At 35.0% G+C, this 16,738-nt stretch overlaps 1 protein-coding gene across 13 annotated transcripts in view; it reads left to right on the forward strand.

The window, feature by feature from the left end:
• The window catches only part of Kansl1l (KAT8 regulatory NSL complex subunit 1 like), a 105,755-nt gene that overhangs the window by 86,679 nt on the left and 2,338 nt on the right, over positions 1–16,738 (forward strand). For 4 of the 13 annotated variants that reach the window (XM_032901265.1, XM_032901272.1, XM_032901268.1 and 1 more), the window contains exons 7-14: positions 1,010–1,172; positions 3,452–3,559; positions 10,294–10,422; positions 12,233–12,354; positions 12,506–12,648; positions 13,869–13,923; positions 15,129–15,241; positions 16,498–16,666. In XM_032901265.1, the coding sequence (XP_032757156.1) occupies positions 1,010–1,172; positions 3,452–3,559; positions 10,294–10,422; positions 12,233–12,354; positions 12,506–12,648; positions 13,869–13,923; positions 15,129–15,241; positions 16,498–16,666 (1,002 nt within the window). The remainder of the gene's footprint in view (positions 1–1,009; positions 1,173–3,451; positions 3,560–10,293; positions 10,423–12,232; positions 12,355–12,505; positions 12,649–13,868; positions 13,924–15,128; positions 15,242–16,497; positions 16,667–16,738) is intronic. The other 9 variants (XM_032901270.1, XM_032901273.1, XM_032901276.1 and 6 more) reach the window with 7 other exon arrangements.

Raw genomic sequence — 16,738 nt, forward strand, 5'->3', positions numbered from 1 at the left:
AACAAGAGTTTCTCCTTTGGTCAGTTTTCTATTTATTAATGAAACTGAACCCATTCAGCATGGCTAACATTTCCAAGTGACAAAGAGTTCAGAATTAACTGAAACATCTAAGCTAGAATCACATGAGGACAGTACATTTGGATTTTCATCTCCTACTGAAGACTAAAGGAAACTATAAAGACACCGGTGAAATAAGAAAGCTGGGCACAGTTGTGCACAGAAGCTGAATATATAACAGTTAATTTCATTTTTAAAAACCTTCAATAGGGATGGACATATTGCTCAGCAGTTAAGAGTGCTTGTTCTTGCAGAGGACCTGAGTTCAGTTCCCAACACAGACATGGCAGCTCACAATCCCACATAATACCAGTTTTGAGCATCCATCACCCTCTTCTGGGCTTCCTAGGCACTATACACTCACATTCAAGCAAAACACTCATATGCAATAAAAATCTAAATTAAAATAAAAACAGGTTAAATCTTTTGTAATGGAAATAATAAAAATGTTAACTGAAAACTTGTGACAAAAATGTGTGAAGCTTTTAAAAAGTGTAAGTGTGTAACGTGTATGCAGGTGTTCAAGGAGGCTAAATGGTATTAGATCCTTTGGAGCTTGATCTGCCCTCTGTGGGTGCTGGAACTTAACCTGGGTCCTCAGGAAAAGTAGCAAGTGGTCTTTACTGCTGAGCCACCTCTCCAGCCCAAGATTAGTAAAGCTTTTGTAGAAGGAACTGAATATGGACAAAGGAATAGTCATTAATTTTTATGGACTCCTTTTCTCTTTACTGTGTTTCACTGTGATGATGAAAAGACTTATTTTCTTGACTATTATTCTTTAGTTTGAAAGACCCAGGTTTTTCCAGCCACACCACTCCAGATGTGCAGCCGATACATTTCATTCTACATCAAGGTGACTTACTAAGCCAGGCTGTTCCTCATATATACTGTATTAAATTTCAACTGTCCTTTTAAAGTATTACATGAAAATCTTACATTTTTTTTCTTGCAGACTTTACCTTCAAAAGAAGCATTTTTAAATACCACACAGATGCCTTACATGGGATCACCTTTAAGTTGGGAAAACTGGGAGCAGAGTTCCAAGTCTCACCTGTCAAGAGAACATGTTTCAAAACTAGACCCCTCTTTCCATCCTGTTTTGTCATTGCCATCAGGTAAGCTACTCATACAGATTTGAGTGTTTTCTATAATGAAATCCAATCTTAGAAGAACAGGCAATGTCTGAAAGATGTTTTTGGTTTATTTTTGCAGAGGGGGAGATTGTTGAGATGGGGCCCACTTTGTAGCCCTGGAACTATTTATGTGTACTAAACACACTGGATATTTTGTTTAGTTCTCATAACCCCATGAGAGCACATTATGTTGTCCTTTTCATCTTACACACGAGCATACTGAGCTTGGAGAGGTTTTTCCATCCAAGATAACTCAGCTATTGAACATTGGAGCCAGGAGCTGAGGTAACTGATCACTAGACTCACGTGCCTATTACCCTTTATGTTGATTTATTATTAAGTAATTTGCTTTTCTCTTGATTTAACTTTGAGAGATGTGATAGTCTCATTCTAAATTGTAACTCTGAAATGATATCAATATATATATGTATATATATGTATATATATATATCCCTCAGTTCTAAAGCATCCTAGTCTAGTAAGCTCAGCTCCTTCTTTATATCTACAAATTAAAGCTTCTTGTATTAGGCAAAAATCTTAAATTAATACCTACTCTATATTTGATACTAAGTAGGTGCTAGAAGTATAAATAAATCCCTCATGGTACTTATATTCTAGTTGTAATACTGTATATGAATATAAAATATATACAAATATAAACAAAATACTTTGCTAAAAGTCCAAAGGGTACTTTAGGAAGGTACATAGGAATAATGACACAGGCCTTCTCCAGTTCTGTTCTGTTTCCAACACTGGTAGAACAGAAAGTATTTCTGTTAGTGTATGGTAAGTCTTTAGAGAAACAAGGTTATGTTGAGGCAACTAGAAGACAAAAACTTAAACAGTGTTTTAAAGCACAGTATTTAACTTCTATTCTCATTTTTGCATCAAATTCATGATACTTAGACATTTTGATTGTATTTTTTGTACGTATACATGGACTTGTCATTAAAGTCCTGAGCAAGGCAAGGTGATGCAGCCCTTTAATCTCAGAACTAGGGACACAGATTATAGGCAGATTTCTGTGAATTTGAAGCTAACCTGATGCAAATAGCAAGCTTCAAGCCAGCCAGGGTTGTACAGTGAGACATTGTCTCAAAACTAATAAGTAAATAAATCACAACTGTTGAGAAAGCAGTTCATCTCACTGCGTACAATCCAGACACGTTTTTAGTCTCTCCTGATATGTGTTCATAACTAATTCTGCATATTGCTGGCAAAACATTCAATAGGTTTTAATAAAAGCTCCCTAAAAAAATGCTTCTCAGGGGAAAGCAGTCTGTTAATTCATGCTTTTAAAAATGATTTTATCTTCATATTCGATAAAATTTTTATTCATTTTTTATGTGTTTGTATGTTATGTGGTATACACATGCCTTGTTGCATATACAAGTGAGAGATCAATTTTCTGGAGTCAGTTCTCTCTACCCACCATGCTGTCACACTAAGCTATCTCATTGGCCTAGCTTTTACATTGATGAATGAAAAAACCTCTCCATTCATAAGAAGTTTGATGTGAGGTGGCTCAAAAGGCAAAAAAAGACACTTACCACAGTCTGACAACCCTAGTTCAATCCCAGGACCCACATGGCAGAAGGAAAAACCAACTTCCACGAGGTGTCCTGACTCCCACATGCCGATGGTGCGTCACTTGTACAAACTCACCCCTCTCTCACACAATAAACTATGTAATTGAATATAAAGCACACCTTATCTGTACCTTGGCTTTTCTTTGAGTATAAAATACACCAGCACTTTCAACACAATTTCCATACGTCACTGAAGGAAGAGAACTTCTTAGTGGAGTTACTGTTTATACAAGTAGCTTTAGTTATACTCATAAGAGTGTGAAACTTGATATTTCATGCATTCCACTTACAGAGGTGTTTCCTGTGTAACAGCTAGCACCATATAAAAATAATTTTCATAGTTTTAAATATTCTTGGAAAAATCTTGTGATTTCTGTCATTTTTCTCAGAAGACTGTCACATTTATACTGATTACTCTTACATACTAAAGGAAGATCTTAGAATTGTTCATATGCTAGTTTCTTGTTTACTAACTATATCTAATTAGTAACATTCTAAACACGTTTACTAACCTTCTTGGAAAAGTACTATGATGCTTCTACTTCTCAAAGTCCTTATTGTGTAAACTTTTTCCCCCTAAGCGTATATGCTTTTTATTAAAAAAAAATTAGTAGTATTAGACTATGGAAAGTGGTATTTACCAATAATAATTTTTACCTTTGTTTTTTTCAGAAATTCCCCTTCACCTTCATTTTGAGACCTTATTCAAGAAGACTGACATAAAAGGAGAGCTTGCTGAAAATAAATTTGTAGGTGACTGTATCATATCACCACCACCTGGTATGTCCCATTCACAAACTGTGCATTTGTACATATTTTTACATTGTCTACATTTTTTTTGCATTCTAAGTAAATAAAATTTAACAAAAGAATAAATGCAAATCCTAATTTTTAATACTTTTCCATAAGTCACACATATACACAGAGAAGTATGTTTGATTGCCTACTCTTTGAGGCTCTTGGTCCCAGGACATGAGTCAGGGAAGGAGAGGATAGAATTTGAAAAAAAGTGGGAGGAAGGAAATGAATAACGATGAATGAATGAAAGTTATAAAGAATTGACACATAGAAAACATTCTTCTTATATGGTAAAATTAAGGATCCCAATGCTTTTTATTAGTTCGGATATTCAGTGCAATGTAAGTTAGAGTTATGTAGTAGACTTGGTGATCTTAATATACTGCACAGCTCATCAAGAGCACTGAAGAGGGGAAAACAAACATAATTGAAATATGTAGTTCAACCACAGAGACATGTCAAAAACCACACAGTAGCATAGATTTTATCTTCCTTATATGAGGAAGAGTATAATCATGAAATGATCAAGAAATCTGAGAACCATTCTAATATATATTTTTTTCTGAGTAAAAAATTTTGCACACTTATTTCATAACATAAATCACAATTAATTTTAGTTGGCTTTAATAATTTTAGATAAAAAATAAAAATGAAATTATATTAAACTGTTTATGACTGCTCTGAAAAGGAATGAAGACATTGTCTATGCTTAGAAGCAATGTGAAATCATATATCAGCATATTCTGACTGTCTGCAAAGCTGTATATTTAGTATCAAAAGAAAGCAAACAAATTATTTCCAGGTAAAACATATCTACCTACAAAACTCCAGAAGAAAATAAATAGATGTTAAGTGGGTTTTATTATAAAATCCAGCCATTTTAGGGCTGCGGAGGGAGACTGTGGGTTGCACAGTGTTCGAAGGCCCTGAATTATTCAGTTTAGACCACTGGAAGGCAAAGGGAGAAAACCACCAAAAAAATCCTCACCAGCTTTTATAAATTGCAGTAGTAATTACACAGAATATGTGAAGGAACAAAGTCTTCATTCAATGGCAATGTCTCTAGAAGAAGGGTTTACATTAAGAAAACTTGAAATAATTTGCAGTTTTGCAGAGATAAGAAAGATGTTTCCATATGGAGGGAAATAAACTATTCTGGTTAGAAGACACTTCCTGACTTAAATGTCTGCCTCCTGTGTTTCACTGTATACAAAGAATTTTAATTAGAATTACAAAAGGGTTTTGTAGTTTTTCTTTTGATTTTTGGGACAGGGTTTCCCTGTTTGCACTGGCTGTCCTGGAATGAACTCAAGAGATCTGCCTTCCTCTGCCTTCCCAGTACTAAGATGAAAGGCATGTACGACCCTTGGCAAGAAAGTATTTGAAGTTACATTTATTAAGAACTTTTTTTGTACAATCCCAGCACTCAGGAGGCAGACAGAAGGATTGCTAGAATTAGGGAGGCCTGGACTACAATATTTATTTATTCTAGGCCATAGTGGGACAGGGTGAGACAGGTCTGCTGTCCTCACTCACCTCTTGGTCACCTTGTGTCAGCCTCTTAAATTCTGGGGTTCTTGGTGTGTGCTATCAGGCCTGGCTGAAATATTCTCTTTAAACAAAATCATTCTGAAGTTTATATCAGAGAAAATGTTGAAAGACAGCAAATATAATTTTGAAAAGACCAAAAGGTGTCATGTACCAGAATGCCTTATAGCTGTAATCATTAGAGTATGATGGTACTGAATGAAAGGAATTCAGTTCACATAAACAAAAGGCCCATGGCCCACAGACACAGACAGACAAAAAGTGCAGAAAGGAGGTTCAATCTATACACATAAATGACAAGGGGCTGGAGATGGCTTAGCAGTTAAGAGCATGTGTTCTTGCAGAGGACCTGAGTTCAGTTCCCAACACCCACATGGTAGATTACAACCATTTCTAAGTCCAGTTCCAGAGGAACCTTATGCCCTCTCTGTCCTCCATATGTACCAGGCATGTAGACGGCATACATACATGCAGACAAAACAATCATACATATAAATCTTAAGACCAATGACAAGAAAAACGAATGCTTGACATGTAGTCTTATATGTCAACAGTATCCAAAGGCACTTGAAATTATATTAGGTCCTTTAAACAAAAGGCAGGTATTATTCTTGATTACAAATCACACAGTGTACAGCTGGAGAGCAGAATGAGTGGCCAAAGGCTGTGCACTGAGTAACAACAGCCTTTTATTTCTACTCTGTATAATTCAATACTAACCAACTAAGATTAGTTCTCATCTAGCAAATTAAAGCAAATTTGAGGTGACTCCTAGTATAGAATCAGAAAAACTAGGTATGGCTGGTGATAATTATATAAAATGAAAATATAACATTTACAGTTTGTGACTGTCAAACTATTGATAAGTTGAAATATTTTAAATTTTTATTACTACAATAAAAACAATACTCTTGAATATTTAAAATAGCACCAAGTATTGACACAGGCAGAATTCATGAGAGATCATTATTAAAGAGTCTCTGTGTTTTAAAGTTAATAAAAAATTCAAAATGCCTAGAGCAAGGAGAAATTCCCTATGCTTAAGGTGAGAGAAGTAGTATTATAAAATATAGATTATATTCAGGCACTTATATAGGGCATACTTCTACTCATTGAGAATAAATTCTTTTTTAAAATCCAGAAAGATGGTATTGTGAAGACTGTAATAGTAGTTGCTTTTGATAGTAACAACTGACGTGCAGCAGCTACAGAATACCTAAATGGTCAGAGAAATGTTACATCACACTGAACAATAATGAAGAAGATATGAGATAACAATACTTATACATGTCCTAGTGTAAATTATGATTTCATGTTTGACATGCATAATTATAAAATGTACATATTTTTGAGTGAAAGGGAATATGCACAAATGAACACACACATTCGAGAAGGCAATTTTGTTTCTTCTAATGGTGGTGATGCAGTATAAAATGTTAGGCAATAATTGATATTGAACCTAGCAATAATGTAGTGATATGCCATATGCCACATTTAAACGTATGAGTTGGAATACCTGAGTTTCATGTTGCTATTCTACTAGGCAAACCAATGCAATATTCTTTTGTGTGTTATCTGTCTCTTTTCCCCTATTCTTATTCCCTACCACTCTCAACTCAAATGAGCATTAGAAATTTTCCTATGCCTAAAAGAAAAGTAGAGTTCCATATAGGGAAGATCTTTGTGCTAAGATACTATTGAATGCTGAAAATCATAGATAAAGCACCAGAAATTACACACACACACACACACACACACACACACACACACACACACACACACACACACACACACTGCAAAGACAAGGATAACTCTTACAGAATTAGAGACACATAACAATCTATAATAGGTGTTAAGGCAGAAAGGTTATGGGAGATGAGAAATAGAGAATTCCAGAAAGATAAAGATATTGATGGCCATTCTGGAATTTACACAAAGATGAAGGTTCCAGACCAGTGTTCTTAAAACTCAACATGCAAGTACATTACTTGAGGAATATTGTTAGAATGCAGACTAACAATATTTAATGCAGATTCAAGAAGTTTGGTATGGGACCCAAGACTGTATTTCAGGGTCCATATCTCAGACTCCATATCTCAGGTGATTCAGATACTGGCACAATCATCTAGTAAGTTGTCATATACATGTTGACATATGCTACTCAAGACTTTAAGTAACTGAAATAAACACATACTGTGGTGACATAAGACAATGTGGTGCTTCCAAGTCTCTACAAATAGCATAGTATTCCTCTGAGTAAATGTGTGAGATAAGCAGACAGGTCTTTGGCTTACTAAAGCACTTTTCCCTGTCCTATTACACAGTCACGTTGACTACAGACGAGGAAGTGGGCAAAGTCAAAATGTGAAGTTAAGTAAATACATGATTAGTCCAACCAAGAGCAGATGGCAGCAAAGCCAATAGAAAGGTCTGTTTTTTATCCAACTGTTACAGGGTATGAGTAAGGGAGAAGACCTAAGGAATGTATCACATGATTAAAGCTCATTAGATTACATGAATAACTGGTGAATCAATCTATACATTAGCCAGTAATATTTCCTGATTCTTGACAACTGAGTGGATATGTAAAGACCTTACTATCATGCAGAAGAGGCTCTGAGTACATGAGTAAAGGGCATATGGAAACTTTTTGTATTGTTTCAGGATTTTTGTGAATTAAGAGTATGTCAGAGTTGTCTAACTTTATGTGTTTAGAGTGAATAGCTGCAAGGAGTAAGAGAAGTGTGACCTAAGTAAAACATAACCTATAAGAGAAGCATGACCTCGAGCAATCCAAAACCATAGAGCTCAGGCTCCTTCATGCAGCTTGTTTTGAGATCTCTTTATGTCTACACTAACTCCAACACTATAACCTATTTAGACTGAAAGCCTAGTTAGTATTTCCCTTCAATCATTATAGTCAATGATATTTAGATTCCAAACTGTTACCTTTATCCTTTCAAGTCATGTTAGGGGAGTAATGGGAGACCCTTCAGCTACAACAAGAGAGACTGGCCCTGCTGTTTTCACCAAGCTGTTCCCAACCTTTATACAGGCTATTCTGTCCGCTTTCCCCTCACTATGACCTAAAAGGTAATGAAGATAATTAAAGGGCAAGTTAGATGGGACTCACTCAAAATACCCACCTGCCAGTAAAAGTATACCACTGACGTAAACTTCCTGTCCACTGTCATGCTGTCTAGGTACACGAAGATGATTCTTGACATTTTCTTCTGACATCTTTCCTTTTGTTGGATGGAAGGAAATTTTAATGTCTTTAGAATTTTGATAGTTTTCCTGGTCATTATTTTCTTATTTCCAGTTTCACTAATCCTTATTCCTTTACTATTCTTTTAAATTCCTTTCTTGTAACTTTTAGGGTATATTTATCTGTCTGTACTATCATGACTTACAACAGATTTTTTTTAAAAAAAAATCTGCTGTTTAGCATTCAAGTGAATTCTTTGAAATCTAAAGAATTAATGTAAGCAATTCAGGGAAAATTCACAGTTGTTTCTTCAAATGTTCTTCTTCATTTACTCTGTTCTTTCATACTTCATTTTCTTTTCTTCATTCTGTTCTTTCAACTGGACAAGCTTTTCCAGCCCAAATTTTGATTCTCTAGCTACGGTTATTTCACTACATCGCTCAATTCATTAAGTTAAAATTTGAACAATTATATTTTACATTTCTGAGATTTCTCTGGAGAGGCTTCCAGGTCGTGTTTCTTTCTCGTTTTTTAAGAGACCAATTATTAATCTATAGGTAGGGAACACACCAGAAACTATTTCTTAAGGTGGCTTGTTCAGGTCTAGTTTGTTATTTATGGTGTCAGGACTGAAGATTCAAGAGTTTGTATACTCACATTTGAAGTTGGTATTTATGGCCAGGACTGTTCTACTATTTACAGTTAGTGAGCAAAGCAGATCTGGATTCAACTCTGTTTTCAGGTTGAAGTTGGAAAGACAGAATATTTTAAGTGGGCCATAAGATGGGGACCTTACCTTAACTATCATTTCTCTGTGGAAAGCTAGATCTTGTTACCCGAGTGACAGAGGACCTCTGAAGCTGGCCTAGCTGAGTGAGCTCTGCCTTGCCTTTCACAATGCACCAGCTGTTCCCCATCAGCTTTGTGTGGCCACTTTTCTTTTCCTGTAGGTCTAAGAAAACACACTTTAGATCACATTTGCGTGGCAATCCTTTTCCCTTGCACTTCTGCTGAAGTCCACAGGACGGTTGGCAGATTCTTCATCAACTCTGATTCGTATTCTGCTTTTGCTGACAAACATGTGCACCTATGCATATGCCTATGTACAAAGGATCCGACTGCTTCTTGTAGGGTGATCGACCATTTGTGACTGGATTCATGACAAATGTTAGCTGTGACTTCTCTTTTGCCCTTAGCGTACACTGACATTTGAGTCTTATACTTTTTCTATTCCATTCAACATTTGCAAACCTTTATCCTGTTTCCCAAAGGAACCAATATACTCACTAGACCAATACTTGATTGAGCTAGAGGTTCAGATGCACAGCACTCATGATAACAAAGCTAACATTTATGGCACATTTTCCAGGAGAAACACCTATTTCAGTAATTAATATATTGAATCTTCATATTCTCAAGAGAGTTGCTATTACAAATATATTGAAGAAACTGAAGCAGAGATATTGATTTAAAATTATTTAAAATTCAGGTTTTTAAAGTTAATTAACAGTGGTACTCATCACAGTTGGATGAAATAAAGTTCTTGCTTTCAGAGTCCATATCTCATGACCATGTTGAAGCTCACTGGGTACTGAAGTGTTCACAGATTTAAGGATAACTTCAGTATTCATCCAAGATTCACAGAGCTGAATGAACCAATGCTCAATGATTTTGAAGACATTGAAAACATAGAACCTTCTTTTTATCCACTTACAAATAAGTAAACATAAAAATGGAAATTGGACATTTCATGAGAATACTTTTGGGGAATGCTACTATTTCATTTATTATTTCTTTAAGAGCCACCCCTCTTGCTAATTGAGTTTTTATTTCACTCCATGTAATTTTGAACAAATAAATTAAGAATTTCAACATTTTAAATAGAAACATTAGCATGTTTACTGTCTCTGTTAAAGGACAAAAACTTCACACAGCCTCTTTTTTTCCCCATTTGTTTTAGTACAAGGTACTTCTCTGAATCAATGGAGAAATGGATATTCACCTGTATGTAAGCCTCAAATAAGGTCACAATCATCTGCCCAACTATTACAGGGAAGGAAAAAAAGACATTTAAGTGAAACAGCATTAGGTAGGTTAAATTGAAGATGTGACCATTAGTTTAAATATTGAAAATAAAGAAAAAATATTCTTCAAAGAACCCTTGTCTTGTTGAATTTATAATCCAGACTAGTTACTACCTACCTAAAACACCTGTGTCCCCATGAGTATATTCATGGGCTTAATTTGGAATTTTTAAGCTGGGTATCTGTCCACTTTATGACAACTAATTATTTCTTACCTAGTTTTTGGTTACTTGCCTTCTGTGAATTGTCACCTGTACTGAATTGAGTCTTCAAGGTTAGAGTAAGCTCAGACTAAGATAGTATAAGGCTCTCTGACAGGAACTTATGAACATTACTAAATGTCTTAAATTTTGAGAAAGTGTTCAGGATTCAACCAACAAACTTCAGTTCTCCTTAGGAGTCTCTCCATTTACATTTACAAGATGAACAAGATCTAACACTTGAAAATCAGAGCTGTTCTAATAATATTAAGTTGATTTGTTGTAGGGACTTTGGAGATGACAGTTACTGTAGTTATTAAAAACAGCAAAATATATTTTGAAGAGAAAGTAATCTGTGTACATTTGGTTCCTGCTCACTGTTCTAGTGAGTATAATATCATACTCATTAGTCAAGTCTTTCCCAGGTGAAATATTTCAGTAACATGGACAAACTTAATAAATTAGAAAATAATTGCATTCAAAATGTACCAATTTGTAATTTTATACAATGAATCAACATTTATCTTTATATCCTAGAGTATCTAGTTTCACTTTCAAAATGGACCTATAATCAGTACGATCTGATCAAACATATGAGGCACAAAAGGTACAAGCTCTCAAATTCATCTAGAGATTTTGTCACTTAAGAGCAGACAAGGATCACATGGGGAAAATGATTATCTTTTAATAACAGACTGTGAAATATAGATTAGCTAAATAAAAATGCATGATATAATCAAATTTAATAGATAGGGGATCACTAAAAGAAAATGAATAAAATAAGAGTAGGCAGCCCCCTAACAAGACATTGCTCTGATAAAGAATTCTTCTAGGACAAAAGAAAACTGGAAGGCAATTACTAATTTCTATATGTAGATTTTGATGTGAAGAAAATACCACAGAGAATATTTTTTACAACTGAAGAAATGTAAATATGGAGGTGGTCCTATTATATCTTGTATTATGAAGAAAATATTTTTCGACAATTCATAGTGGAGTAGTACAGATGAGAGCACTCAATGAGTGAACTACAACTATACTGACAAGTAGGAACAAAAGCAGAACTTGACAGAAACATACATACCAATAAGAGCAGATATCAAAGGAATAGAGAGAAATGAATTTCATTAATGAAAGTTATAAGATGCTATATCAAATAAATACTAAAACCCCAGAATCTTTTGAAATTACTACTAAAATTGATTAAATAAAATTCATAAAAATAACTCAGATAATCAACCTGAGCAAATCTCACACAAAATAAGACAGTCAAAAATAAGGAAAAAAGACAAGAAACTGAAGGTCAATCTTGATACTCTAATCCATAGGATGTCTAAACACAAGGATAAGGAAAAGACAGAAGAAAAGACTGCTCAAGGAACAATCATATAATACACGTTAGGCAGAAAACATTGAGGCCCTAAAATATAGGAATATTTAGTAGAAGAATATAGCTAAGATGCTTGTTTTATTTTCTTTTGTTTTCTGATTATGTCTTTAAAAGTAAGCAAATAAAAACAAATAAGGTTCAATCACCTCTCCCTTATTTTGGAAAATAATTCTAATACACATGGTTATTTTTAACATGTGACATTCTGAAGGGTTCTTTCCACAGCAGGAGAAAGGACTAGATTTGAAGAATTTGCTTTCCAACGTTCAGAACCAGGATCTCACTGCAATTTTACTGCTGTCTCTAATCCCAATGTTACATCAAGAACCCAGAATTCATCCTCACAAGTAAGTTGCTTTTAAATTGTGTACAGTAAATTCTAAAATAGCTTTATAGAATTCTAAAGAAAACAAGCTGGTAAAAAGCCTGTAGGATTATTTTGCTAATCCATGCCAGACGTATTATCACCACAATAACTAAAGCGTTATTGTAAATTAGTACAATTCTGTGTTGCAGAATACTGCACGACGGAGGTTAAGAAGTGAGAGCTCTTACGATATAGATAACATTGTGATTCCCATGTCATTAGTAGCACCAGCCAAATTAGAGAAACTCCAGTATAAAGAAATACTTACTCCACGGTACGTATACTTACATGTTTCCTTTCTTCTTCCTTTAGTAAAGTTAAATTCAGAGTCAAGTTATAACTAAGAGCAAATAACCCCCCTTCCCTATTTGCACAAAAGGAAAATGGTTAAAGTAGACTTTATGTTAAACCAACTGATGTTAGCATTTAAAGCAGGTTTTATCTATGGTGTAGAGATAAAGTTGATTTCATTTATTGTATATATTTACTAGCATGGACTTTAGCAGTGTAAAAACTACAACATACAGTCCTTACCTTTTATGAAAGAGATATAATTGGTTGCAAAGAATTAAAACAACTATATTTGCATATGTACTCACACTGTTAAGACAGTAATGTTTGTGAACAAAATTAATTTCTGATTTCTTTATAATTCAGTAATAAAAACAATCCATGAGGGTAAAAGTGTCTACACGGACACAAGTATGGAAGGCCTAGCCAGGCATGGAGGTTTGGAATAGTATATACAAGAAAGCTGAGCTAGAGAAGATACGCATCCATTTACAATGAAGGCAGCCATGTTTTATAGCAACAACAAAAGCAGTCTCTTACAGACATAAATATGGCACTAGGGAATAGAAAAAGTTGGAGATGAACACAGAGCTGGGTACCAGCTATAGACATTGCCATCGATCTATCTCCATTTATTTCTGTAGTTCATTTCCTACTTCACAGTTAGTCTGAGGAATAAGCCTGGTACTCTATTGGGTACTAGAGTTACATATATACAGAACTGGCATTTTCCACAGTGAGGACTATTGTTGTAGTGATAGTGTTCCATAGCAACCTTTTCAACCTACACAGGAAAGTTCTGTGAGCTAGTTGTTAAGCAGCTAGTAACTAATTCCAAAGGGGGCATGACACACACTTCCTTACCAAAGAAAACTGGAAAACACTATCAATCAGGTTACATTTCTCCTCCTTTTGGTAAAGCCAGTTTATGAGTTTACCGCTGAGTTCATTCAAAGCCAGCACATAATTAGAAAATGCAGCTATACACAAGGGACTAGTCACTGGAAGGTATAAGGATTAATCTTCTATTTCCTTTTTATAAAAAATATTTTTTCTCTTTAAAATGACAAGCTATTAAAATGCAACCATTTGAATTATGGAAGTCTCGAGGAAATGCAAGCCTAGTGCATTTAGCTGTATATAGGAAATAAAATGGATGTATTTGGATGACAGCTGTTTGAAGTGCTTTTGTATTTTCAACAGCTGGAGGATGGTTGTTCTTCAGCCCCTTGATGAACATAACTTAAACAAAGAAGAGGTAAGCTGCCTCATGTGTAATGGGATAACTGCACCTTCTATATTATAAAGCTTTAATCATTTAACATTTAAACATTTAAAAAATGAATCATGATTTTTTAAAGAATTTTTTTAAAAAAGGATAGTAATTTTTTTTAATAAACAGTTTCTTTGTAAATTGACTACAGAAGAAATATAGCTTAGTGTATCTCCTAAACCAACCCATACGAGGGGCAATGTACAAATATAGTGCTAATGCCAAGAGTCAATGTACAATTATAGTGCTAATGCCAAGAGTCAAGGGTAGACCTAGCAATAATTAAATAGTAATGCTTCTGTAGTAAAATATATATAGCTAATGAGACAAAACGTCAAGAATAAATGTTGTCACAGCATTTCAGATCAGGCTGTGAACTGCATGAAAAGCTGCTTTTTCAGATTCTTAGATACTGAAATTATTGGTAAAGGATTCTGAACTTGTATAGATTACATTACATTAAGAATAATGGCAGGAATCAAAACCCACTGCATAAAACTCAAAACTTCAAAGAACTAATGAAAAAGAACAGTTAGAGGGAAAATACTATATAACAGCTGATTCTATCTTTAGATGAAAATTAGAAGTAGATAGAAAGCACATATAGTTTCTATTAATTAACAGTGCTCCTATGCCCAATGGTCTTGTTTTTCAGCTACCGTATAATCTTACTGTTCATGAACACTGCTTTTCGTTGAACTCTTGCTAAGTCAGAATGATCACTGCCAGGAAAAAGAAATTCCCCAGAGTTACCCAATTAAAACCCCAGATAAATCAGTAACTGAATACTGACTTACCTTAATCAGTTTTACTTTTTTTTGACATTAACATGTTCTCAGAACACTGTGTACTTCATAAAAGATAATCCATAATTACTCAATGGAATAAATAAAGTGTAACACTGCTTTCTTATAGATTGGGCAAGATAGCACATGCCTACAATCTCTGTGTTCCAGAGGTTACGGTAGGAAGAGTGCATATTCAAAAGCTAGCTTGAGCTGCACAGCAAGCTCCTGTCCCTAAACAACAACAGCCCAAGCAAAACAATTCTATACGCTGTGGCAAATGGAGAGCACTGTGAACCATCTATGATCTAGGTACATATTAAACACAGGCCAAGAACAGGCTGCTTAAACAGCATCATGCTCACAGAGACTATTTGAACCTCTTCTGTTTCCAAATCTTACCAGATAGAAGATCTTTCTGATGAAGTCTTCTCCCTAAGACACAGAAAATACGAAGAGAGAGAGCAAGCTAGGTGGTCACTCTGGGAGCAAAGCAAATGGCACAGAAGAAATAACAGGCAAGTATTTTAAGTTTAAAACATGAAAACCATAATATATGAAGAATGAACAGAAGCTAGCCACAAAGCTTGAGGAAGACCACTAAGAAGGAAAACAGAAGATACAGTGCCAGCTATTGTGTAAAGTGGCATCTGAATATGCAAACATACACTAAAAATATCTGGGAAATTATATACGAGCTTCATGCTCCTAGCCACAGTATCATCATTTATATTACTTACCTAGCAAGTACTGGAACCTTCTCTCTAAGTATGCCATTGTATACAGGAATGATGGTACATGCCAGCAGTCAGGAGGCTGAGGCAGGCAGGGGCTTCCCAGACAGGGCAGTATAAATGGCAGAGATTGCACAGTGGGGACGGACCTCTTCTCCAAAGCCTCAAAGCCAGCTGTCTCCATGCCCTTTAGATGGTGAACAGCACTAGTGTGGGAGCTTATGTAATTCATTTTAGCAAACACTCAAAAATAATACTATGCAAAGTCTTTGAGAAATTTTATTTTAGTATAAAAGGCAAATAGTTCATGAAACTTTTAAAAATATAAATATTGGATATAGGCGTATGCCCAGTGTTCCACACTCAGGAGTCTGAGACAGGAGGACAATGAGTTAGAGCATTTGCTGTAGAACCAAATCCTGTTTTAAAAACCAGAAACCAGCCCATAGGTAGACTTTCAGGGAGAATATAACAGTAATTATCTATTGGGGAATACCTTTAGTGTTTTTGCAGTTACATTTCATTACTTTTAATATATTAAAATATATAAATATTTTTAAATATATTAATATATATTAAATTTATCCACAATTAAAAAAGCAAGTTCATGCAAAATGTAGTTGTCTCTTAACTTACATTTTTCGATTAGCTAAATAACATTAAAGTCCTGTAAATGTTTGTTGAAAGCGTTCTCCTAATATGAGACTCCAGAATTGCTGTTCTTTTGCCCATCCTAGAAACACAACTTCCCAGAAATACAGAGGAAAAATGTGACGAGGATTTCATATATGATATAAAAATAATTACAGGATAACTTGAGAGTTCAGAACTGTAAAGGTCAGGTGCATGGCCTTTGTCTTTTAAAAATGAAGTAACAAAGGTGAGAGAGTGCTTAGCGACAATGAAGCACTGCCCACACCTTGGACAAAACCGTTCCTAAAGTCAACACTGGGAAGATCACCAGATGACCTGGGTAGAAATGTTGAGAAAAAAGCTGTACTGACCTAGTGATGCCCTGCATTCATTTATTTCCCGGCTAGAGCCTACAGTAAAAATGTGGAAGGGCAGGACTTGGTTCTGAAGGAACACTCACGTGAACTTGGCAGTGTTCAGCAGGGTGCTGCAGAAAGTCCTTTTGAGCTCCCAGCAGAAAGCCACAGTCTGTGTACTCAGGACTCCCTTTCTTTAAATGATGGTCAAGAAGTCAAGGTAAGCCTGCGTTATATGACTGCATTTTCTTTTAATTGCCTTTTAACTTTATTTCACTTATGTTAGAAATTA

This window comes from Rattus rattus, chromosome 4, assembly GCF_011064425.1.
Source record: "Rattus rattus isolate New Zealand chromosome 4, Rrattus_CSIRO_v1, whole genome shotgun sequence".
Lineage (NCBI taxonomy): Eukaryota > Metazoa > Chordata > Mammalia > Rodentia > Muridae > Rattus > Rattus rattus.